A 27999-nucleotide genomic window follows, 5' to 3' on the forward strand; every position below is an offset into this window, starting at 1 on the left:
GATTTTATTAGGCATATGTGTGCAAGTGTATTTGACTATTTTGTAAGTAGCCTAGAAATATTAATCATCTTCGTAATTTTTGTGTATTATGTGGAGCCATATCCATTAAGGAAAGAAATAAGTAAGCGTGTATAAATTTCACCTTTTAAACTCATTAATACAATAATTGTTATTCTATGAAATATATTAATAATCAGTTTCGAACTTATGGTTAAAAATTGTTGTATATATTTTGTTGTAAGTGCAAAAATACATACGTGTAGATTCAATAAACGTTTCTTTATTTACGAGTATAAGCACGAACATTTATTGCATTTCTATTAGCCATCGCTTAAGCTCCAATTAACCTATTCACAACAAAATAAATGTGGGCATTTACATAATATGGATATAGAGACCTATGAGCATATGCTTATATATATTTATCTGTTTCCCAAACAATGGTGAGTAATTGAAATGAGTTAACAACAGCACAACAATAGTCCCCATTATGCTGGCGAACCACTTGTGTAACAAATGACACCTTGACAGTAATTAGTCAGATACGAAAACCCATAAATATTGAAAAAGCAAGAAATAGAATAAAAAAATATGCATTAAATAATAGAGTAGAAACGTGTCTCAATCTATGTAATATATTTATATAGACTGCCCGATTTTTTGCGTCATACTCCACATTAATGTAGACTCATATTGTGTACATCAAATAAGTTAGAGGGTTTCAATATACTATTATATGGATATATCAGATTATATTATATTATGTCAGATTAAATTATGAAGGTAGTTGAAAATTAATTTGCAAAAGTTTTCCTCTTGTTATTATATTTTATTCGATTAAATCAAATCAAATGAATGAAATATTTTTAGGATCATGCCACATGTATATAATATAAGAACGTATTGAGACAAACCGCCATATCTTTCTGTTACATCGCTTTCCAATGTTGAATCCTATTGATATTATAAACATTTACACTTCTCTAGACACAAATTTCTTGGAAAAATATCCAATACATATTTATGTTGCCGATAATGAAAAAATAACATGCTAGTACCTCAATTTGTAGCGAAATAGAGCATTAGGTGAAAGTGCACATATACTTATTTCCTTTGAGAATTAATTTTTTTTAATTACAAATTTTTAAGAAATTTAAGCTGTTTTAACTTATTTCGGTTACGTGTTATGAATACTGTCATATAAAACAAATTTTTATTGTTACCTAAGAAATCCGCTGTGTTTAATACACATATGCACATATACTTATTTCCATGAGGAACTAATATGTTATAGTATGCTAAATCATAAATTATGGTAGACCAATATATCTCTTCCTTCCCATTGCTATTCGTTTTATTAATATTTAAATTACATCGAAAAATTTACGAGGCTTGCATTTCATTGCTCAGTGTTATCTCTTATAAGGGTTCTACTAATTCAGATATATGAGTCGCAATAACCAAAAATTTGTATGCAGTCATAAGTTCATTTAAGGATATACTGTATATGTACCATATATATTTCCATATATATATATACTCGTATATATATTTGAAGATTATTCTAATAATGCAAGTAACTTTAGCTCTTGAATGCGATTCAAATTTCGAGGTGTGTTAGCGCCTTATATGGTCTTGACTCATTTACATACAAATGTGTGTATAAATACATACGAGTATAATAAACATCAATATTATACTTTTTAGTTTTGGTGTGTACAAAGCCGCATATGTAACATATGTATTTTTGTGGTTCAAGATGAAACTCACTGAAGCTATCTATTTCGATATAAAACGCCAAAAACCATACATAGGAAATTGTAAAAAATTATTATTTCCAATCCTGAACAATTAAGGAATGACTAAGTTGGGCCAAAACTGTATATTAAATATACACACAATTTCAATAAATTAATATTCGAGATCTTTTCTTCATCAAAAACAATTGTGCATCAAGCCAATAACTATACTATAAAACACGGGCATGGTTATTGGACCGACCTATTTTTTTGGGATATTTAGTGATAAGTCAGAAAAGTATACTCTCCTGAAATATTATGGATTTAATACATTGTTGGGATTGGTAGGTGAAGGTATAAACCAATTTGTTTCCATTATTACTGAATAAACTTTAAATTAAATTGCTAAATATTGTTTTAATATTTCTAATGATGCCTGAGAAAAGTATTTTAAATGTAAATAAATGGAGCTTCTCAACATTGGTATAGCACTGTCGTTTTGCACTATAGATTGTCGTCGACGAGAATGAAGCTCATTCGGACTCGGCAGCCACTGCAGCGATACCCTTCTCAACAACAATATTTCATGCATGATATGACACACGTGGGTCATTGTCATGCCTACTGTCTCAACTGGCTGCCGGTCTATCAATACGAGATCGTAGTCTTTTGCCACATCATCCTCCATTCTAGGTGGAAATTCGTGGCGTGGCGTCGCCCACTTTTCCAAGCTGATGCTACGGATGGAAAATGGGCGAAATCGGTTCACAGCCGCGCTTACTTCTCATATAACGCGAGATTAAGTTCGGAATAAAATTTTGTACAAATATTGCAATGTCATTCGCTCATTTAAAAATTATTGCAATCGGTCTATACATTTTAAAGTCCCTATCTACCGAAAATGTAGACCTCACTACTCGTTGATAATTTTTTTTCATCGAAAATATTGGTAAATCTCTCAGACATTTTATACAAATTAGTTTTCTTCTAATAATGTGCCTCTGTGTCAAAATTGAGTAAAATCGGGTTATTACATTCCCTAGCTCCCATATACCTGCAATAAAAATTTTAATACATCAGGTGGGTTTTATATCATATATATCGGTTAATATGTGTGATATTTTAAAGAAATTAGGTGAGCGTATAATATGGGATATATTGTAGCATGCTTGCTAGCTCATATACTATGTATAATGATTTCGTCCGAATATATAAGACAAATTGTTTGTTATGTCAATAAAACTAAATAAATAGATTGCGAGAGTATAAAATATTTGATTACATCCGAACTTAGCCCTTCCTTACTTGTTAGAGTGTAAAAGTTGCATTAATATGTGTGTTTGTGGCAGTTAAGGAACTTGTTGTTGTAGTAATGCTAATTATAGACATATTACTATTAAATGCTTAATCACATGTGGTTGTTGCAAGTTTTATTAGTAACATATGCTTTATTGCTGTCTCAAATGCCCTGTTGATAAATATTACGTGATGAATATTCCACACAAACCTATCTGCACTTCTCTTTTCATTTTGAGTCTGATTGGATTTCTGAAGTGACAATTAAATAATAAAAATAAATTTTCAACGTGAATGATTTCATCTCATTGGTATTCGCTCACAACTCTTTGTATTTCTATATTGGTGGCGCACTGTATAGTCCCAACAAAATGCTTCTGTTCACTTTAATGCCAAACCATAAATTAATCTGCATTTTTAGAATTAAACAGTTTTAAGAAATGTGAACAAATTGCACGAAATTGTGTTGGACCGAAGATTAGCAAGAAAGCGCGCCATAGTTGTGGTTTCATCACACAAATGCCAATAAACCGTATGCTCCTCCGACGTTAACACGGAATTACACTTTGTGAAGTTATGTAATCAAAAGACTTTTAGCGAAGAAATCAGGAAATGTTTTGCTGTACAAGAACACAGTATAGTTCGTAAAGTCTGCTTGAATGGATGACTAGACTTTTAACTCTACAAAAACTTTATGATAATATTAATGGTTGAAAATCCAGAGGGCTTCTACGAGGTCTTTTAGTAAAGAGGAATCTGTATATCATGAGTACGGCAGAACCCAGGAATGCTTGTCTATAAGAATACTCAGCATTTAGACGATTAATACTTTCTACTCCTCTATTGATCATCCCGGATATTTCATTAAATATTTGTTTACCATTTAATGATAAATACAGTAGTAAATAAATATTAGAAAGGCTGTGTATTTTCACTCATTGGAATCCTTGATCTCATGTACTCGATTGTTTAGCAAATAATTGAGCCTGGTGATGAGGTTATATGTTTTAGTTTCTTGAGTGCATATTGCATAGTGAAATAAATTATGCATATTCTCTATTATCGTTACATGTTTATAATTTTTTTAATTGCAGTGAAATCGTACATATATACCAAATGTATATGCGTAAGTAATAAAATATTGTGCCGTAAGCAAAACGTAGAATACATTAAGATGATTATTTCAATTGTTCGATTGAAATTTATGTATTTATCTACATACATACCAGTATTTGCTCCGTATCTGCAAAAAGTCTGCTTAATTAAAAATAAAAAATCAAAATGTCTTTGCGAAGAAATGTCCGTCATTAATTTCGCAATCTCGATTGCTGGATTGCACTGTCGCAATATAGTCTGACATACCTATATGTATGTACATATATACATACATATGCATGTATAACCAGGGACGTATCCAAACTCTTTTTTTTCGATACCCCTTAATTATTTATGAATTTAAATATTTTCTAACTATGTATGTGATTGGCGTTGCAACCGTTTAGCCGGTTATAGCCGAATCGACGATAGTGCGCCACCTCTCTCTCTCCTTCGCAGTTCGGCGCCAGTTGGAGATCCCAAGTGTAACCAGGTCGCTCTCCACCTGGTCCCTCCAACGGAGTGGAGGCCTTCCCCTTCCTCGGCTTCCTCCGGCGGGTACTGCATCGAACACTTTCAGGGCTGGAGTGTTTTCGTCCATTCGGACAACATGACCTAGCCAGCGTAGCCGCTGTCTTTTTATTCGCTGAACTATGTCAATGTCGTCGTATAACTCGTACAGCTCATCGTTCCATCGTCTGCGGTATTCGCCGTTGCCAATGTTCTGAGGACCATAAATCTTGCGCAAAATTTTCCTCTCGAAAACTCCTAGTGTCGTCTCATCTGATGTTGACATCGTCCAAGCTTCTGCACCGTAAAGCAGGACGGGAATGATAAGCGACTTGTAGAGCTTGATTTTGGTTCGTCGAGAGAGGACTTTACTGTTCAATTGCCTACTCAGTCCAAAGTAGCACCTGTTGGCAAGAGTTATTCTGCGCTGGATTTCGAGGCTGACATTGTTCGTGTTGTTGATGCTGGTTCCCAGGTATACGAAATTATCTACGACCTCGAAGTTATGACTGTCAACAGTGACGTGGGAGCCAAGACGCGAATGCGCCGACTGTTTGTTTGATGACAGGAGTTATTTCGTCTTGTCCTCATTCACCTCCAGACCCATTCGCTTCGCCTCCTTATCCATGCGGGAAAAAGCAGAACAAACGGCGCGGTTGTTGCTTCCGATGATATCAATATCATCGGCGTACGCCAGGAGCTGTACACTCTTGTAGAAGATTGTACCTTCTCGGTTTAGCTCTGCAGCTCTTATAATTTTTTCCAGCATCAGGTTAAAGAAGTCGCACGATAGTGAGTCACCTTGTCTGAAACCTCGTTTGGTATCGAACGGCTCGGAGAGGTCCTTCCCAATCATGACGGAGCTTTTGGTGTTGCTCAACGTCAATTTACACAGCCGTATTAGTTTTGCGGGGATACCAAATTCAGACATCGCGGCGTAAAGGCAACTCCTTTTCGTGCTGTCGAAAGCAGCTTTAAAATCGACAAAAAGGTGGTGTGTGTCGATCCTCATTTCTCGGGTCTTTTCCAAGATTTGGCGCATGGTGAATATCTGGTCAGTTGTCGATTTTCCAGGTCTAAAGCCACACTGATAAGGTCCAATCAGTTTGTTGACGGTGGGCTTTAGTCTTTCACACAGTACGCTCGATAGAACCTTGTATGCGATATTTAGGAGGCTGATCCCACGGTAATTGGCGCAGATTGTGGGATCTCCCTTTTTATGGATTGGGCAGAGCACACTGAGATTCCAATCGTCAGGCATGCTTTCTTCCGACCATATTCTGCAAAGAAGCTGATGCATGCACCTTATCAGTTCTTCGCCGCCGTATTTGAATAGTTCTGCCGGTAATCTATCGGCCCCCGCTGCTTTGTTGTTCTTCAAGCGGGTAATTGCTATTCGAATTTCTTCATGGTCGGGTAATGGAACATCTGTTCCATCGTCATCGATTGGGGGATCGGGTTCGCCATCTCCTGGTGTTGTACTCTCACTGCCATTCAGCAGGTCGGAGAAGTGTTCCCTCCATAATCCCAGTATGCCCTGGACATCGGTTACCAGATTACCACCTTGGTCTCTACATGAGGATGCTCCGGTCTTGAAACCTTCGTTAAGTCGCTTCATTTTTTCATAAAATTTTCGAGCATTCCCTCTGTCTGCCAGCTTCTCAAGCTCTTCGTACTCACGCATTTCGGCCTCTTTCTTTTTTTGTCTGCAAATGCGTCTCGCTTCCCTCTTCAGCTCTCGGTATCTATCCCATCCCGCACGTGTTGTGGTCGTTTGCAATGTTGCGAGGTAGGCAGTCTGTTTTCTCTCCGCTGCGAGACGGCACTCCTCATCGTACCAGCTTGTTTTTTGTCGTTGCCGAAAACCAATTGTTTCGGCTGCAGCGGTACGCAGTGAGTTTGAGATGCCGTTCCACAGTTCCCTTATACCGAGATGCTGATGAGTGCTCTCAGAGAGCAGGAGTGCAAGTCGAGTAGAGTATTTCGTGGCTGTCTGTTGCGATTGCAGCTTTTCGACGTCGAACCTTCCTTGTGTTTGTTGACGGGCATTCTTTGCTGCACAGAGGCGGGTGCGTATCTTCGCTGCGACCAGATAATGGTCCGAGTCTATATTTGGTCCTCGGAGCGTACGCACGTCTAAAACACAGGAGACATGTCTTCCGTCTATCACAACGTGATCGATTTGGTTCCGCGTGTTTCGATCAGGAGACAGCCAAGTAGCTTGATGTATTTTCTTATGCTGGAATCTGGTACTACAGACGACCATATTTCGGGCCCCAGCGAAGTCGATCAGCCTCAGGCCGTTTGGCGATGTTTCGTCATGGAGGCTGAATTTTCCGACTGTTGTGCCAAAGACACCTTCTTTACCCACCCTGGCGTTAAAATCACCAAGCACGACTTTTACATCGTGGCGGGGGCAGCGCTCATAGGTGCGTTCTAGGCGCTCATAGAAAGCATCTTTGGTCACATCGTCCTTCTCTTCCGTTGGGGCGTGGGCGCAAATCAGCGATATGTTGAAGAACCTCGCTTTGATGCGGATTGTGGCTAGACGTTCATCCACCGGGGTGAATGCCAGGACTCTGCGACGGAGTCTCTCTCCCACCACAAATCCAACACCAAATTTGCGCTCCTTTATATGGCCGCTGTAGTAGATGTCACAAGGACCCACCTTCTTCCGTCCTTGTCCCGTCCATCGCACTTCTTGGATGGCGGTGATGTCAGCCTTAAGTCGTATGAGGACATCAACCAGCTGGGCAGAGGCACCTTCCCAATTAAGGGTCCGGACATTCCAGGTGCATGCCCTTATATCATTATCCTTAAAACGTTTGCAGGGGTCGTCATCAAAAGGGGGGTGTCTCATCCGAGGCTTTCGTAGATTTTTCATTGGGGGGTGTTTTTATGTGGTGGGTCCCAAACCCTACGCACAACCGCATAAGCGGGCTTCGCCTTCTCACTTTAGCTCGCCTTCAAACGGATGTCTGTTGGCTACCCAGAGGATACTTGGTCTAAAACCGGAAGTCGTGAGCTGCTTGAACCATGTGGAGAAGAATCGTTTCTGGCCACTCCCAAGTGAGTGACAATCAAAAACTTTCCTCACTTGCGTGAACTTCTACACATGATCCCATCCTTCTAACTATTTGAATTTAATGTAGACTCAGTTTACATTTTTTTCTAAGGATGGGCCAGGGTTCTCCTCCTCTTAAAAATATTTCTTCATGTACGAATATTTTGGATGCATATGTACTAACACTGCGCGTCATCAGGATAGCGCCCCTCCAAGCATGCCTGGTTGTTACCAAATAGTTTTCATAGTACATGGGTTAGAACAACAATTTTTTCTAACATACTTTAAACAATTTGCCTCAAAATAAGCTATAAAAGGACACAATACGATTCTTTATAAACTTTTAATGAACTAAAAACCAAACCAGTACAAAAAATTGCAATTCATTTATAATTCGAATACTTTTCACTGAAATTATTAGTATGCTGTGCCACCTCTGTTAATAAAAAGTTCATACATTTTATTGGGGAGAGAAATGTATGTAAATATTTTAATAAAATCTGATGTAATGTTGACCAAATGAGTTTCATGTCGTCGATTAGTAAAACCGAACTAATCGCTATATTGCAAACCGCTCTTATACACCTTTCTAACTAATCCATACTAATCCCCATACGTTATCTATAATATTTAGGTCTGGGGAGTATGGCGGCCACTCCAGAACACCGACATTTTGGCTTTGTATCCATGTTTATACTGACCAAACAAGCTTCAAATTCAGCTGTCGTGCTGTAAATACCATTCTAGATTGCCAAAAATATTAAAAAAAAACGCGAAATCCACTTTTTGGAATTCATTTGTATTTATTTTCATTCCTAGTTGATGTTAAAAACTGCAATTCGCGGGTACCATAATAAGATATGGCTCTCTATTCCGTTACACCTTTGATCCGATGGTATTTAGCTATTCTAATGGACCCCATTGGCACAAGACATGAAAATAAAAACTTTTTTCATCTGGGCTTTCATAAATAAATGTAGCTGTTAATAAATGTCTCATCCGAATATATGAAATGATGCCGCTACTCAAAAGGTTAAAAGTTACACCACCCGACTCGACGATTATTGCCACTGTTGAAGCTCTTTTCATAAGTTTCTTTATTTCGAAGAAAATTGAAAATTATTTTTTGATGCCTTTCCACTTTTCTGCAATTTTATGTAAAAACTTTCGATTCCAGTTTCGATTTTGGATTTTTCTTCCATAGATTAAACAATTCTTCTTCCCAAATTTTACAACAATTGGAAAAAAACTAATCAATTAAGTAAGTAAGTTATCAAATTTTGCGACATAATTAATGTTTTGCATTTACGGGCGCTATCCTGATGACGCGATTTTTGTTTGCAAATTTTTGTACTGGTTTGGTTTTTAATTCATTAAAATTTTATAAATAATCGTATTGTGTCCTTTTATAGCTTATTTTGAGGCAAATTGTTTTAAATATATTAAATTTTGTAGCTCTAACTCAAAACAAGCATGCTTGGGGGGCGCTGTCCTGATGACGCGCAGTGTATATGTAAATCAATTAAAGTGTTCCATGAAGCGGGCGTGAGTAGCAAAAGAGAGGTGTGCTGACGACATGTGACTATACATACCACGGCATTTTTATGTACTTTTGCATGCTTTATTTATTAATGTAATCAACGATTTTATTTCTACACTTATAAAAGAAAATATAAATCCCTTTCACGTTTTTAATTTTTTTTTTGAGCAGTCAAGACGACCCAACATCAGCGGTGCCCACCTAACCCACAAATAGTTTTTTTTCGATTTATATACGAAAGTAAGTACAGTGGAATAATGAAGTAAATTACTGCAATTACCTCAATACATGCGATATTACATAAATATGTGCTTGTGTACATATATGTATAGCTTCTTTTTATTAATTTTAAACCAGTTTCGTTTGATTTCACGTTGATTTCTATCCAATATAATGGTCATCAAATCTCTATAACTTAAATTTTTAGAGCATAGCAAAGGAATATTTGAGTAGTTGTGGACTTGTGATTTCTTAATATGAAATGATATCAAATCAGCTATAAGTAATTTTAAAGTAATTATCCCTGATTATAATAGTATATCTTGTCCAAAAGGAAAGAGTTGACGATTACTTCGTGACCAATTATAACCTACGAGAACGGACCAGCTGTATTCCCTTTAGACACTGCGTGCACCTTTTGTTGTAAATTTTATTCATAAAATAAAAATAAAAATGAAAATTTTTTGAATAAATTTTAATCCAAATTGTTTATTTCATTATTGAAATACATTCGTTCGTATTTATTATCGAGTATGGACTTTTTAATGAATTCGTGGCGCTCACTAATAAATCATCTATTTATGTCGATAGCCGCAGAGATGTTGACAGAAGTAATTAATATGAGTATTGTGCAAATAGTTGTAAGCACGTTTGTACAACAATAACAATAAAAGTTAATGTTACAATATGAACGAAGGCGCTCCAATAAGTACTTAGCTTTATTGTTCGATTTTATATGGAAAAACAACATGTTGATCAGTGAAGGTAGATAATAGGACAAAAATTCTCAATTTCGTATTTTCAGATCTTCTATTAAAGATGGTAAATATAGATCTACTGAAACCAACCAGATTTCAAAAAACTGTCGAAGTCTGACTTCACGCAACGAATCTGCTCCAAAGAAGGATAAGGTTGATGACTATTGCTTTGCTCATCGATTCACGAGGTGTGATCTACATCAATTATTGTGTGGATCTAGAGTCATACTACTTCGTTTTATTTCCAAAAATGAAAAGGTTGTTCGCAAGATTTGAGTCGGGTGAGCAGATTATCACCGACATTGAGACTTACTTTGTAGGCCTCCAAAAAAGTACTTTTCAGACGGGTTAAAGAAGTTAGAACATTGCTGAATCAAGTGTACCGAACTAAAAAGATCAAGTTGATGAACAAAGTCGCAAGTTTTTCAAAATATTCGTTTATTTGTACGCAAAAAAATACTTGGATCACCCTCGTATGTACCCATATTTATTGCCCATTTGCTTACCGCAAATGAATCTGTGTACATTAGAGTATTGATTGGATAATCTGTTACAACCACAACAAATCGAACGGCGAAAATAGCAGCAATTATATAATAACTGCACTGTTATAATAGAGCGTAACATTAAAGCTTAATTTAAATTAAATAAAGTCCCTTTACTTCTAAAGTACTTTTTAATTAGTTACCGTGACTTTAGTCACTTTAACTTGGTATTTTTACCGTCTCATTTAAATAAAATCAGGTAGCAAAGCTGAAACAATTTTGACAATAAATTTGTACATATTCCGATGTTGAATCAGATGATACGAGTACAATTAGGGTTAAACGATTCATACTCATTCTTCAATTATTACAAACAAAAATTAATTTTAATATTTTTAGAAAGGGGTATGTACTGTTAGGAAGATAGAGCTATAAACAAAAAAATCTCTATCCGTGTCTATAAGTTTGACTGGAGTACTGTCAAAGTTACTCTAGAGAAGAGGAATTTTGTTATGTATGGTGTATGCATGGTTATGTAACATCATTGGCAACTCAAAGAAATGTGTACGTAGATTATGTCATTCAAATGTCTAATCAGGGGGTCTCGAAACTCCATACTGTTGAAGCGGTATAGAAATGTCGGGGGATGTTACAACAAATGCAATAGATGATTTCGAAATTTATTCTCTGTTCTTCTTTTAGGTTCAAAAAGTGTTCATCCATTTTTAGGCGAAATACTTTTCAGCAGTATATGTTTTATGGGACCGAATTGATAGATTTTTTATATGTATAATCATCAAAATCGTTACTTCAATTCGGCACATATCTCATTTAACTTCTCTTATAACATAAACATAAAAACGACAGGAGTGCAAATTAGTGATAGTCAAAGTCATGCACACTGACAGATTTTGGATTTCTTGGTTCTGTAAATTTTAAATGTTCTTTATCCCGCAATACTTAGCAAGAGTTTAAGAATCATAAATATTAATTGAGCACATCTTCTCACATCTCACTACTATCTCGACAGACAAAAATTTTAATATTATCATGCGATTTGTAGATTATCAATGAGAGATGTAATAACTTAAATATGAATTCTTGCAAAAATATATATATATTTTTTTTTCAGAAATAATTGTAGTAATTTCTTGCTGACCGTTGACTCTTTTGGTGCGAATAATCAGTTAACGTCGAAATTTCCACCCATCATTGTGTTGATATTGGTTTGGCACAGTTGGGATTCCACGGGGATTTCCTCAAACAAATATAAACATAAATTGATTACAATAAAAGCTTCTTGGTATTGCAAAAGATAATTACAATCATGCATTATATATAGAAATACGTCAGGGAGAGAGAGAGAGAGAGAGCTTTTAAATAATTCTCAAGACGATTTGTATGTACAAACGACCATATATATGGTCGGAGTCTCGAGCGTGTGGATGATCAGAAGGCAGACAGTCTAACCAGTTTTCGGATTTGCATTCAGTACCAACAAGTCAGTCGGCGTGTGAACACACAGTCTGCGGATAGAAATTGAAATACGCATTCGAAGCACTTGGGCGCGATCGCGTCTTTTTCTTGCTTTCCATACGTTTAGTAAGCATTTCATAATAAGCTGTTGACGATCGGGAGTGTGTGTGTGATGAAAAGATCATTAAGAAAGAAATTATCATAAGTATTAAAGCATTTGCCTCTGTTGGGAATCAATGAAGAAATCTCGTTTTTGAAATTTGCATTTTTTTAGCATAAGTTAAAGTGTTGAAAAAATGATGGTACATAAGAACGTGTAAAGTGATAGAAGTGCTTGAAATTCAGAAAACGAAATATATGTTAATTAAAAAGTAACCGAACCACCTTCAGTACACAAGTTCATCTGTGCCACAATTACCTCACCGTTAGTGTACGCGTACCACGAAAAATTAGAGGAAACATGCATTTTCCAAGCATCTTATTGACGGCTTTTTTGGCCGTCCAACTGAGTGAACGCGCTCTGTGTCAGCAACTGCCACCGCAAAAATTTCAAACACATCCGACGCGCATGAATGTAACCAACTGGAATAGGGTGGGTGTCAATAAAAAACATAAATATATATATTTGTATTACTATGTATGTGCTAATAGCAAAGTCAAATCAAATACACACATATATAACACTATACGACAAAATCGAAATCGAGGAAAATGATATGTACCTCGTTTTTAGAAGTTGGGCTACAAAATCGAAATATTCGCCTTAAGTTACCAAGAAAGTAAAAGATCCAACTTAGACCCCTTCTATAATTGGTTATATGAGCCCCGTCGAAAACTTTTATACACCATTGAAATAATGGGAAAATTTATTTGGTATCCATATTTTTGGTTTTTAGTAATTGGGCTTTGGTAATTAATAATAATAAGCCTATTTTTGAATATGGAAGGCAAATATTTCGATATTGGTTAACTTCGAAAAACTGGGAATATACTGGGGAATAAAATTGTTTGGACCATATATAAACAAGTAAGAAAAGGCTAAGTTCGGATGCCACCGAACATTTTATACTCTCGCAACAAAGTTGCTAAGAGATATTATAGTTTCGTTCACATAACGGTTGTTGGTAACACCCAAAACTAAACGAGTTAGATATAGAGTTATATTTACCAAAGTGATCAGTGTGTGTGGTTATTATCCGAGTTCTTTCATTTTTGGAATGTATTAAGAAACGAGTGCAGAAAGTACAAAAAACCTTTTTGGGGGCGGGGCCACGCCCACCTACCACACAAAGGTTAGGTTGAAAATTACTAACGTTAGGCGTTAACTCACTAACGAAACACGTCAGAAACACTAACTTTTACAGAAGAAATAGCAGAAAGAAGCTGCACTCAGCCATTCAAAATTGAGTTACATTTTTTTCCATTTTGTAAAAAAATCTGAGTGCAGCTTCCTTCTGCAATTTCTTCTGTAAAATTCACTTCTCCAAAAAAATTACATCTAAATATGCCCCTTCCTAGTGCGATTCTTTGTTCCAGATTTTATGTGTTTTCGGTTTTCGCCATTTAGTGGACTTGGCCGGACGGCCCGATTCTGCCCATTTTTGAAAGCAACCCTCTCACGGTCCCAAGGAGCATGTGTTCCGAGTTTCATTAAGATATCTCGATTTTTACTCAAGTTATCCGTTGCACGAACGGACGGACGGACAGACAGACAGACATTCGGATTTTGACTCGTCTCGTCACCCTGATCATTTTGATATATATAACCCTATATCTAACTCGTTTAGTTTTATGACTTACAAACAACCGTTATGTGAACAAAACTATAATACTCTCTTAGCAACTTTTGTTGCGAGAGTATAAGAAATCAGTTGAAACTTATATTGTATAAGCATAACGGTTTCCACGTATTCTAATACGATCTTGATAGTGTTTAAGTTATAATTTCTATACGTCATTAAGAAGTACGGTTAGAACATTCTTATTTACATATGTATATATATAACCCCTCGAATCTTATAGTTCCGATATATTAACAGTATATTATTAAAACATTGGTATCAGAAGTATTGATGAAACATATATTTATTGGCGAACCAAAGATCATGGCCTTTCTGATCACATCACCATAACTTCAATTGTTATATGTTTTTCTGGTACTAAACAACAATCAGAGATTTAATAGCAAATGATACTAGTGAAAGCTGCAAACTCTCCGTAGAAATTGACATACGTTCTATACAAGATTCTGTACCAATATGAGATCGTTTTTTAAAGAGAATCTCACTGAGATTCTTCACATTCTAAGAGAAGCTTGTGAAATAAATAAGGTGAATTACCACTATAAATCTCTGCGCTGATGCTCTCTGTTTAAGTTCATTGTACTTGTTAAGGCAGACTTGCAAGTACAACAGAGCAAAAATGAAAGTTCTCAGTAAAACAAAGTTGTTGAAACTCTCCCACATCTTATAAATACATTTCGTTTAAAAATATATTAAGCACTTTATTTACTAGGGCAACTCAAAGTGTATTAGTTCCAAATATAGCACAAAACAAGTAAGGAAGGGCTAAGTTCGGGTGTAACCGAACATTTTATACTCTCGCAATTTATTGACGTAATTTTATAAAGACAACACAATTCGACCCATATATTCGGCATAAAGTTCAATAGAATAACGAAAATCATCATAAATAGTATATGGGGACTGAGGTAATTCCTAAACCGATTTCACTCGTTTTCACCACCAAGATACAATGTATCGAAGACTATACGATCACTTAATTTAATATTACTTATAATTAGGTATATAGGATCTGGGGGAAGTTATGACCCGATTTTTACCATTTCAGGTACAGAGAGAAACTGTTATAAGAAAAAAATTCAGAGGGAATGAATTACATTAAAATATCTGAGGGATTTACCTATATTTTCGGTGAAAAATTAACCTTAGGCACTGAGTTCTTCATGTTTGATATCAGGGGCCTTGAAAAGTCATGGTCCGATTTTGACAATTTTTCCACAAGTGTTGTCACAGCTCAAATACAGTATTTGTGTAAAGTTTTATTCCGCTAGCTTCATTGGTTCCTTATGAATACATTATAAAGTGAACGAATCAGATGGAATTCAAAATTGGGTTATATGGGAAGTAGACGTGGTTGTGAACCGATTTCGCCCATATTCCACCCGTGTCATCAGGGTGTCAAGAAAGTGTATATAAGTATATACCGAATTTCATTGAAATCGGTCGAATAGTTCTTGAGATATGGTTTTTGACCCATAAGTGGGCGACGCCACGCCCATTTTCCATTTTGTAAAAAAATCTCAGTGCAGCTTTCGTCTGCCATTTCTTATGTAAAATTTGGTGTTTCTGGCGTTTTTCGTTAGGGAGTTAACCCACTTTTCGTAATTTTCAACCTAACTTTTGTATGGGAGGTGGGCTAGGTTATTATCCGATTTCTTTCATTTTTGGACTGTATAAGGAAATGGCTAAAAGAAACGACTGCAGAAAGTTTGGCTTATATAGCTTTATTGGTTTGCGAGTTATATACAAAAAAACTTATTTGAGGGCGGGGTCACGCCCACTTTTCCAAAAAAATTACATCCAAATGTGCCCCTCCCTAATGGGATCCTATGTTCCAAATTTCATTTTCATAACTTTATTTATGGCTTAGTTATGACACTGTATAGGTTTTCGGTTTCCTCCATTTTGTGGGCGTGGCAGTGGACCGATTTTGCCCATTTTCGAAAGCAACCTCCTCAGGGTGCCAAGGAACATGTGTTCCAAGTTTCATTAAGATATCTTAATTTTTAATCAAGTTATCGCTTGCACGGACAGACGGACAGACGGACGGACAGACATCCGGATTTCAAATATACTCGTCATCCTGATCATTTATGTATATATAACCCCATATCTAACTCTTATATTTCTTGGTGACACAAACAACCGTTATGTGAACAAAACTATGATACTCTGTGCAACAGGTTGCGAGAGTATAATGATAATATGATTTCCAACATAGCTATGATTTGTTAGCGTGTGTCATATTGTATTGAAAAATTATTTAAACAAAGATGAGCCCTTAAAAATTATTTATAATAGTCTATAGCTGCCTTAGCTCATATGGAGTGTATATATGTACATAAATATTACGTTCTCTCTTGATAACTTTGCTATGAACTTGACCATCAAAGGTGAAAGAAATTGGCGAAAGCACCGCACTAGTGCTTCTTTGGCATTTTGAATCTGGGTCGTCTTCTCAAAATGTATTACACTCTCTGTATTTCCCTATAATGTGCGACTGTGCCGTTGTATGTACTCCATTTTTATACATCATTCATCCACATACATACTATATAAATTCACATATTTAAGCTTAAAAATGACGCGCATACCGCTTTTATAATAAATCGTAACAAAAAATATTAATTTATGTCGAATTCTCGTTGAGCAGCTTTTATTCCGCTGAATTGATCTGGCATTGGCATTGCTGATTGTCAAGGCGATTAACTTTTTTGGCCGAATTTTTTCGTTTATCTCACAGCAAAGAGTATATTTCCCGTTTTTTTAGAAAATAAACACACGTATGGTAAATACCTACGTATGTATGTCGTTTGTATAAGGCGAATTGCTTCAAATAAGTTGCAATAAGCGAAGATTACAAAGAAATTACGTAGGCTGAGATGGTTGCGAAATACTCCGCCATTCGTTATTTATAGCCATTTTGAGCATGACTTGACGAATGGGGTTAAAAGGGTCAAGTAAAAGTAAATATCCAAAACATAACTCTGCTTAAAAACGTACGAACACTACATCCGTATTTTAAATGCTTGCGACAATAAATTTATGGAAGTTTGTTGTGTTTTCTTATTATATATTTTCTCAAATAAACTTTATAAAGTCCACCGTATTTTTCGAAAACCTTTGGAGCTAGGGAAAGATATAATCCGATTTTGACCGTATTTGGTGCACTATTTAAAGAAAAAGCTGTAATTACATTAAAGTGTCTGAGAGATTTACTGATATTGTAATCGGTAAAAATTATCCGAGGACCTGAAAAGTGACCGTCCGACAGTATTTGTGTAAAGTTTTATTTTGCTATCTGGTTGGTTCTTGATTTAGATATTATGAAGTGATCGAATCAGATTGAATTTAAAATTGTACTGGTTTATATAGCTTAAGTGGCTTGCGAGATATATTTGGGGTTTGCAAATATGCACCTCCATAATGTGATCCTCTGTACCAAATACTACTTTGATAACTTTATTTATGTCTTAGTTATAGCTCTTTATAGGTTTGCGGTTATCGCCATTTTGTGGGGGTGGCAATGGTGTGATTTTCAGTTCCAAGAACATGTGTACCAAGTTTCATCAAGATATCTTAATTTCTACTCAAGTTATTCGTTACACAGACGGTCGGACGGACGACAGACATCCGGATTCAACTCGTCTCGTTATCCTTATCTTTTTGATTTATGTATATAATCCTATACATAACTTGTTTAGTTTCACCGTTATGTGAACAAAATTATAATACTCTCTGTGCAACATGTTGCGAGACAAACATTTCGTTGCATACAATCCCTTTACTTAACATTACCCGAAAGAAAGATTATGATTTCTATGCTTTGACTCTCATGGCGGACGAAGTACTTCCACTATGGGGTTTCGAATGTAGTTGTTATGTGCTTCCATTACGAGCCACTGGTTTACTATATTTCTAGAGGCTCTTCATTTCGGTATATTTTTGTAACTATTTCAATAAAATGTCGGTATTCATCCAATCCAAACCACTGAACATATGTGTTACAAAGTCTTCACCGCATTATAATATCTCCATTTAGCCTCAGTGGAACCAGCTATATATTTAAACGTTTCAAGATCATTATGGAAATCGGTTTCAGAGATATCATGTGAAGAACTTATGTTGAAAAAAAATCCAGCTCCATGAATCTATTTTTATTAATTGTGATTTTATATAACAGTTTTTTTCCTGAAGCATATCAATATCCGGATCACTGATTATATTACTGAATCCACTGCGTTAATAGATTAGGATAGCCTTCGCAATACTGAAAACGTTAGACATACGAATATGGACAATTGTTAATTGTTCTCAGTATTATAAGTATTTTAATAATTCGTCTATCAACCAACCAAATCAAGCCTGTGTGTCTAAATTTAATCAAAAATACATAAAATAGCAACTCTCGTGCACAGTAAACAAGTATTCCCTTGAATAAGTAATCAAATACGCCATACTTGTATGAACTATTCCATTATCAAGTTAAATTCGAACAAAATAATATAAGAAGAAGAATGAGCTGTGTAACATCATTTTACAGACCACACCATAGATACCTTATACATACCTTATGGGGTTGTACATATATAAATGATCAGGATGACGAGTGGAGTTGAAATCCGGATGTCCGTCCGTCCGTCCGTCTGTCTGTCCGTGCAACGGAAACTTGGAACACATATTCCTCGGCCTCCTGAGGAGGTTGGTATTTAAAATAGGCGAAATCTGAACATTGCCACGCCCACCAAATGGCGAAAACTGAAAACATATAAAGTGTCATAACTAAAGCTATAAAAGTAAAATTTGGTACAAAGGATGGCATTAGAAGGGGCATATTTGGGAAAGTAGGGATGGCCCGCTCCCTATTTATTTTTTGTATATATATCGTAAACTACTAAAGCTACATCAGCCAAACTCTCTAGAGTCGTTTCTTTTGGCCACTTCCATATACAATGCTGGAAGAAATCAGATTATAACCACGCCAACCTCCCATACGAAGGTTATGTTGAAAACTACCAAAAATGCTCTAATAAATTTCCCATATGACAAATATTTGGGGTTTTAAACTTTCAATGGGCTTTTTACCATACATATAGGTTAATATATGAAATATAGAATATCAGCAAAATTTAGTGAGCATATAATCGTGTAATCGGTCCATGAATTACAAAGCCCCCATTTACTATATATAGTGATTTTTGTTTCCTAATGGACATTATGCCGAATGTGTGGGTCAAATTGTTTCGAGCTGCGTCTATGCCTTCTATGCGTTTTATTTAATCAATTAAAATGTATTTCAAAATAAAAAAAATATATATATATTATATTTGTTTTGCAGCGGCCAAAGATAGCGAGTAGAAAAGTAACCAATCGATTACAGCTATTTACAACATAGTACAAAACTAAAGTGAATATTTACAAAAAAGTACACAGCAAATGGGGATATTATATATTAAAGTTCCGTATAAAAAGAGATATTTTGTTTTTTAAGAATTGTGTAGCTTTAAATGGCAAGGTTCTATTTTTTAAGAAATTGTGTAGTTAGAACATAGACATAGTTCCTAAACACAACATTTTTTTTCAATAGGTCTGTAAATGTTTTCCTTAGTACGTTTTCTTATAAAAATTAAGATGTAAATATCCTCTTTTGAAAAGTCACTCCTCCTCACACTCCTCACATGTATGTCCAGCTGAACTTCCCTAATTCGAATCACCATAATCCGCAAAAAAACTTCAAGTTATAGAAGATTTCAGTAAAACATACAATTTAAAAAAATATAGATTTATACTCAGTTTTATTTATTTACTTCGCTTGAAGTTTTATGAACTTACGTTAAAGCATGTATTCTGTAATCAACTGTAAATGCAACGATCGATTTCTCATCCGAGTCTGTTAGAAGAAGTGCAAATTGTCTGTCCTTCCAATAACTGATGATTTTTCTTTTATGTTTGAATTCTTTTATGTGATTACGAAAATGTAATTATACATATGTACTTAATGAAAGCTTCTAAATTCTACGTTCCTGCCTTTACATTTCAGCATCATCGCACATCAGCTGCACCGAGATCCGATGAAATGGCCAACACTTGCAAGGATCTTCTAACAAATCTACATGATCGCGTAAGCGTTTTAGCAACACTGGATGAGGATTTGCGCAATCGTCTGGAAAATATTGAGAACAAGTAAGTAAACCTGTCTGCCAAAAAGAGAATTCATCTAATTTTAGTAAGCACGAATAAAGCTAAAAGCAGATCAAATAAAAAAATACTGAAAGTGATACCTGTTTTTTTTTGTATTTTATATGTATACTAGTCTTAAATATTGCCAGGTGGGCGCATTCAGTGACGTATTTTCGAACGTGTTTACAGTGGAAGATTTAAATACATACATGTATATATGATATATATATATATCGAAATGATAAAACAGATTATATTTTTGTCTTTGTTAATTGGTTGGAAACAAATGTTCTGTCGTTTAATTAGTTATAAAGAAAAATATGCACCGTGTTTCTTCGCTTTTTGCTTCTTTGTTATATAAAACAATAAGTTTATATTAGAAAGGTCATCTGTTGAATTGGACACGTTTATGTATTTTAAATACAAAAAAGTGATAACAAAAACTACTGATCGCCTTCTAGAGATTAATCAGTAATCATAAAATTTTAGTTTTCGAATTGGAAGTGTTAATTATGCATGTACATATGTATGTATGTATGATTAAGTACTAAGTCTTGCTTCGCGATCTTTTTTTGCATTCCAAACTTATTTCTGAACTAACTTCTTCGAAAAAATATATTGATATGTACATAATTAAATATATAATTGAACTTCCATAACTCGCAGTTGTCCATAACTCGAAACCCTGGAATTGGCAATGGCGTTTAGAAATCAAATTTCATACAAATTTCCTTCCATAACTCGAACTTTTCGACTAACATAACAAAAAATATGATATTACACTTATGTATTGCATAAAACAAGCAACAAAGGCAAGGAAGTCAGACGAAGAGCTAAACAAAAGCAAACTGTGATAAATATAAATTGTACAGCTTTTGGAAAAATTGTACGATTTAATGAAACCTTCTATAACTCGAACAACTGGGAGGTAATGATTAGACGACCACATTAAGTCGGCTCAGGTTTGATTCTTCATGCTCCCGCAACAAGCTGTACGAAGTACAATAGTTTTGTTTAACGAACGGTTGTTTGTAAAACTAGAGGATAGATATATAGTTTCATTATCAAAATAACCATAGATTACGATATGAATTGATTTTCGGATGCCCATCTGCTAATTTGGTCGTGCAAACTATAATTGAAGTACACATGCAATACACGTTACAGTTTGAAAATAGGGAAAATCGGTTGCAGTGCGATTTTCCATATAACATATATTTAAATTTCATCAGATTTTTTTACTTTGCAATATATAAATCAAGCACCATGACAATAAAATAAAACTTTGCACATATTGAGACTTCACGGTGTAGCTCCTCTCATCTTAAAATCGTCGAACTCACGACATAAATTTTCAAGCCCTTAGACAACGAATATGAGGATCTCTTATGGCTTTTTTGTGTAAAATACCATTCAATCTAGTTGAAAGGTATCTTAATGAATTTAAGTGTTAAAAAAATGGAGTAAACATAGTTTTTAAATCTACAACAGTTGGCGAATCTAACTGATTATAAAAACGGTCGACTTCGTAAAAAAAATGGTATAATTGTCCTTAGAAAACTAGTCTCATAAAGCCATAACCATTAGATGACGAGTGGAAAATACTAATTTCATGATTATTTTAAAAGAATTCATTCTAATGGGCGAGCTTAGGCCCAACATAATATGTAATTAAATATGCCGGCCCAATAAATGCTGTCTGAGTTAAATATTAGACTCGATTATTACAATATTAAGGTGAAGGTCTAATTTTGTATAAAAGATCATTCAGAACATTTCATAAATATGAATTATGTTTCGAATTTTATTTTAGTATGCTTTTTAGGAATTTATATAACATACAGTTTCAGCAGTAAGCCAATTTCAAATTTACAGAAAAATAAAATAACAAATGTTAATAATATTGTGTTTGTTTATTAATAGATGCATGTTCAATGATATTTGGCATATTGTTTTACAATATTAACAATCAAATTATTTATTATTTAATATTAAATGTCGACATTCCGCAGAAAAATTCCGAGCACAAAAATATAAATTTAATTTCTAACTAAAAACTTTCGTAATAACGCCTCAAATTATTAATGATTTCTGGTGAAAATAAAATATTTAATTGAAATCTCTAAGATTAATAGTAAACAATAATTCGTAAATTAAGTGCAATCAAAACACCGAATTTACTGATAACTCTACATGTCTTATGTCTGACGTTTTTGACGTCTTTTCGCCATAATTATTCTGTTGAATATTATCATAACGAAAATTTTAAAATTCAATAGGCAGAGCATTTAGGGACCTTCAACTTGTCAAATTAATGTACGAGTACATTAAACAAAGAAAATCTACAGTATGCCATAAATGCATGTACACTCATATTCATATGGATATGTATTTATTCGCACTACAATATTCCGTTTAATTAATTCGATAGCCGATACACACCTCGCATAAGAAACTACTTGAAAAGACGCCTTGAATGAAAAAAATCTTTGGCGTCTGCCAGAGCTTATGTAGCCGGCGTAATGCCGTCAAGTCCGCAGCAATGCGCCCGCATGTACGTAATCATCAGATTTGGAGCACATTGCTACATACAAGCACATATCGTAGTAGGGTAGGTAATTTTAAGTAGAGAAATAAATATATTAATAATTCTTCCCTGTATATAAAAAATTGTCAAATTCGCTAAACAAGTTTACCTGTCGATTATGTTGGTTCAGTGAGAACATCATATAATATGAAATGTATTACTAAAAGAAATTGTCGCACCCTAATGTCCACATAAACTACAAAAATATATCAAAATCATACTCATTTGCACACTATAAATAAATAATAAACGAATAGTATTCGGGTGACGCGGTATAAGTCGTCAGCTGGCGCAAACCAACAAGTCGGTCAAGTTGTTTGATTGACAAATTGTGCCACCATGACTGTTTATTTACTATAAGTACTCGTACTACTTATCTTTACATATAAGCGTATGTTGTATTAGTTTTTTGTTTGTAAACAAACACGAACGGCGGATGAAAAGCATCACGTAAAATATTATAAATAAGAGTTGTGTAATTTGCAGTTAAATTATTACAATTAGAAAAAAAAAGTTTTTAGTTCAAGATCAATTGATATGTATGTATGTCTATAATAAGAATTGAATCCCTAAATCAAAAGCTTTTCATATAAGAGGTAATAGATCTCAGATCATTTTCATTTCGCTCCAAACTAAGTTCATGCGACCAGAGCTGTAAGTAGTAATGATGGGTTTATATACAGAGAGGCCGCTATAAACTGTATGTTATGGAAAAACCCTTACATCAGATTTTCGATCTTAATTAAATGTAATTTACACAATCACTGCAATTAAAGAAAGCCTTCTTGTTCTGTCAAAAAGAGTGTTAGCCACCAGACAAATATTCATATTCTCGGATAGTCAAGCGGCTTTAAAATCATTAAAGTCTCATAAAATATCTTCTAAGATAGTGAAATAATGCTTGGATTTATTATTGACAATGACGTCATATTTACGAAACACCTGCAATGGGTCCCAGAACATAGCGACATCCCTGGGAACTGTGTGGCAGATGATCTAGACAGACTAGGCACCACACTGCAGTTGGAGGTCGATAAAGAGGCAATATATATACCTCTGGCAACCTGCAAAAACTTAATCGATAAACATGCAGTATATGCGGCTGAATCACAATGGAAACAAGTAACGACTTGCACCGTAAGCAGACAAACGTGGCCAGAGTAGAATAAGAGCCGTGCTTGTCGCTTATTGAAATTTAAGAGGAATGAAACAAGAACCCTTGTAGGGGTGTTAACGTGGCACTGTCTGATTGCGAGACACGCCAGCAGACTGGGGCTATTTTTCAATGATTACTGTAGGAGCTGCCAAGAAGAAGAAATGATTACACACCTTCTCTGTGGATGCAAGGCTCTGTACAGGAAAAGAATCGCGACTATTGGACGCGATTTTCTCGAGGATGTGGGCGAAGTTGCTCATGTCAAATTGGGTGAGCTTTTTCACTTTATCAGGACCACAGGGTGGTTCAATGAGGACTCGATAGTGTGAGGGATCTCAGTTCCAGTGGTATCACAATGGGCCTCCCAAAGGCCTAGGTGCGTCGTTACACAGCCACTTAACCTAACCTAACCTAATTTACACCTCTTCTTTCTCCTTTTTCTGACGTCAGGACTTAAGGGCGATCGAAATCTTGTTGATATCATTATTGATTGTGATGAGAAGATTAATTTGGCGAGTGAAGTTAATGTACTGGTTTCCAAAGATCTTTTTTTATAATCTGGTATAAAATACGAGTGATTAACAAAGCCATGGTAATTCGTATGTTTAGTATTGTTTTAAATTATTGTATTATTGTTATTCGATAGTTAGAAATCATTTAACTTTAATTTCATGTCTTTTATATTTGTTTCAATTATTTTTCTACTTTTCATGCATTCTCATTCTCATAATATTTTCTCTTACAGGATGGGCCAATTCGAAGCAAGTAACTTGGGTCGCTTAGACTCCTTGGCAGTGCAGCAAACTGACTTCCTCAAGCGCCTTGACACGCTTGACTACTTGGAACGACAGACGAAGCGCAATATTGACGAATTGAAAGGTGACTTGTACCAAGAGAGAAAAACAGAAGGTCAGAATCGGTAGTTTAAATTTTTGAAACAATGTAAATTGCTTAGCTCAGCACAAAAATCCTTGCCTTGCTTTACGAGTATGCCGAACGATTGATTGCACAAGTACAGAAATATTTAGCAAATAATTAACAATTGTATTTTGTTTTTTTTTTTTTTTTGTAAATGATTACAGAAACCGTTTTGCGCACTGCTCGGCAGACCAATGATCGCTTGCCACAGATGGTCTCAAACGATGTCAAACTTGATTCTCTGGGCTCTTTATTGCTTTCGACGCGCTCAGCTGTTAACGAATTGAATAATCATCTTGAAACGAATCTTAATAAATTGACAAAGTAAGTATACTTGCCATGCACATATTTCTATTGTAATTATAGTAAGTAGGGTACATTCTAAATTAAACAACTTAAATGCTTTGATGACCTTTAAGCCGCTGCTGTTGCTGGTATTTAAAATCTACTCAGGCCTCGGGGATACGAGTCAACATCGTATTTAATAGCCTTATTGTAGCATAGCAAAATACAATAAATTGGTGATGCGTTCAATTGTCTGATTTTATACCCACGGACGTTTACAATAGCATATAGATATACTATTTGAGTACAAAAATCTTCAGAATGACCCGCGGGCTCTAACTATTCATACTTGAGAGCAAAATACTTTCGCTTGCCCATCTAACTTTTACATGAACATCTCGTAATATAAATGAGTTTTATGAAACAATCTCAACATATTTGTCTTTAGTTAAACATGGCCAGTATGGCTTGTTGGGATCCATTCGAATTTAGCCATCCCCTACTTACTCATTTCGCAAATAAATTGTGCGGTAATGGAGATGCGCTTTTTATTTTGTCACCTTCAATGGCAAATAAAATGACTGACACTTAAGAAGGAATTTAATTTTCTGAATGAATACTCATACTCTTGAAATATTTCAAGTTTGAATTGCACTGAATATAAAATCTTGAATAAAATAATTTTAAGTTGTTGTGCTAGCGCTAAGATAATGAAATGCAAAACGGCGAATCGAACAGCTATTATATGAGATCAATTTTACTTATCTCTATAAATTAACAATTACAATATAAGGTATAAAACTCGATGCCACATAGTAATTCAATTTATTAATATTAAAATCTCGTTCCAATATACATACATGCATTTGTGATTCATTTTAACAAAAATTCTTAAAACTTATTTAATCTGCTTTTAGCATGGTGACGCGCGGCTTCAAACGCGTTCGAAACAACAATCGTCAACCGACAAATTTCTATGACACCCGACAGCCGTCAGAGCCACTCATCACCAGCTGCACACAAGGCGTACCATCCAATGGTATTTTGCGTCTCCAACTCACACCCGAATCAGATCCCTTCTATGTACGTTGTGAAGATGAGTTGTTTGGTGGCGGCTGGACCATTATACAGAATCGTTACAATGGTAAACTGAACTTCTATCGCAGCTGGCTCGAGTATCAAACTGGATTTGGCAATATTGGTGGCGAATTTTTCATCGGCCTTGATAAACTGCACGCGCTCACTTCGTCGGCGGTGCATGAGCTTTTGATCACATTGCAGGACTTCGAGGGCAACTCCCGTTATGCACGTTATAGTCTATTTGCCATCGGTAACGAGAAGGAGGACTATGCGCTCAATTTGCTGGGTAAGAATTGGCACTGTGCAGCATGGATAAATCGTACAAATAGTTTTAATATTAATTAACTAATATTTCAGGCGAATATGAGGGTGATGCTGGTGACTCGTTGACCTATCACGCAGGTAGCAAATTTTCCACCTTCGATAATGACAACGACGGTTGTGTTGACTGCAATTGTGCGCAGTCGCGAAACGGCGCTTGGTGGTACAACTGGTGCGACATGAGGTAATGAATGATTTGCGATAATTAGATTGTGAAGGCATATTTTCACTAAAATTCCTTCATTAACAGCAACTTGAATGGCAAATACTTCGAGGAAAACTACAATGCCACGACTCCGTATCAAGGAATGTATTGGGAAAAATTCAATGGACCTTCTTATTCATTGAGGGCTGTGCGCATGATGATACGCCCTGTGAACGCTGACAGTGATTTGTCGAGCAAATAGTTTATATATTTATGTTAAGCATTAATCAACCTAAATGTATGTGTAAATTACTCAGCATAATCGTGCTCAGGCTCTCTAACTTATGGGTGCATCTACTTTTGCCATTTACGATTACTATATTACTATGGTATTGTGTTCAGAGTCTCACTCGCATGAAAAAAGTTTTTAAATGTTGCCTTTTGTCACAAAATATACTCAAAACGAGACTCAGTGTTAACTATTTAAACTAGATTATCTGTACAATAATCCTATATGAATGTTTATCAAGAGATGTATTGAATAACATTTGTAAATTTTAATTTTGTAACTGTATTTTAAATAAAAACGTATAATGCCATGTTGTAAAAAATCATTTCATTAAAGTGAATGACAAATCGAAAATAGTGACAATTTTTCTCGACTACAACAAACTTTTAAGAATCCATAGGTAAAATAAATAAATAGGTATCTAAAATCTAATAATTGCACCATTAATAGGGGTATTTAAAACAACCGTGCTCCGTAATAAAATATTCTGAGACTTTACTGCACTCCACGTACTCAAATATATTCTTAATTACTTTTTGCTCACAACGTCAACGTAATTACGACAGTGATATTGCTAATATTCTCACAAAACTATTGAAAAAGTACCAGGACTGAATTTTAAAGCCACCTTCTCTACGAATATTGTCTGTGAGTAGAGATATGACATATTTCTTGGTGAAATCTAAGGAATGAAAAAAATGGAATCAACATGTTTTTTATAAGTTCATTCAGTAAAGAGTCGAGTTTCGGATAATGTTGTATGAAATTTGATTTCTAAACGCTATTGCCAAGTTCGAGTTACGGAGAACTACAAGTTAAGAAAGTTTCTAGTTATTTCGTTCGATGGAATTGGTACTGGTACCCCACCTCCACTCAAAAATAAATTTAGGAAATTCAACTACAACCACTCAAAATATGTTAAACTGCTTTGAAGCATTGTCTTTTAGATTTATATTCCAGTAGTTTTGGATCCGAATATGAATTAGCGATAGAGGTCTGGATCAGTTTGTGAACTACTTTAATTGATTTCATTTCGTATGTTATTCGAAATTAA

At 35.1% G+C, this 27999-nt stretch overlaps 1 protein-coding gene across 3 annotated transcripts; it reads left to right on the top strand.

Annotated features, from left to right (window-relative positions):
• On the top strand, positions 1–27299 carry LOC105216285 (angiopoietin-related protein 7). Of its 3 annotated transcripts, none has more exons than XM_054229028.1 (7): positions 1–42; positions 20025–20167; positions 24653–24816; positions 24990–25149; positions 26028–26476; positions 26548–26695; positions 26762–27299. In XM_054229028.1, exons 1-7 carry the CDS (start codon positions 16–18, stop codon positions 26916–26918), a joined length of 1248 nt encoding a protein of 415 aa, XP_054085003.1. In that variant the 5' UTR covers positions 1–15; the 3' UTR covers positions 26919–27299. The 3 variants fall into 3 exon arrangements, with proteins under 3 accessions (XP_054085003.1, XP_011189000.1, XP_011188999.1); XM_011190698.3 differs by lacking the exon at positions 1–42 and adding an exon at positions 12185–12774 and having other exon boundaries at positions 24653–24786; XM_011190697.3 differs by lacking the exon at positions 1–42 and adding an exon at positions 12186–12774.
• The last annotated feature ends 700 nt before the right edge of the window (positions 27300–27999 follow it).

This window comes from Zeugodacus cucurbitae, chromosome 4 (genome assembly GCF_028554725.1).
Source record: "Zeugodacus cucurbitae isolate PBARC_wt_2022May chromosome 4, idZeuCucr1.2, whole genome shotgun sequence".
In the NCBI taxonomy this organism is placed as follows: Eukaryota; Metazoa; Arthropoda; class Insecta; order Diptera; family Tephritidae; genus Zeugodacus; species Zeugodacus cucurbitae.

Excerpts from the sequence above, each read along its gene's own strand:
- LOC105216285 (XM_011190697.3), top strand. The coding sequence starts at position 12,643 with ATGCATTTTCCAAGCATCTTATTGACGGCTTTTTTGGCCGTCCAACTG. Across the intron at positions 24,817-24,989 it reads CCAAGAGAGAAAAACAGAAG|AAACCGTTTTGCGCACTGCT; the intron begins GTCAGAATCGGT and ends AAATGATTACAG. Across the intron at positions 26,696-26,761 it reads TACAACTGGTGCGACATGAG|CAACTTGAATGGCAAATACT; the intron begins GTAATGAATGAT and ends CTTCATTAACAG.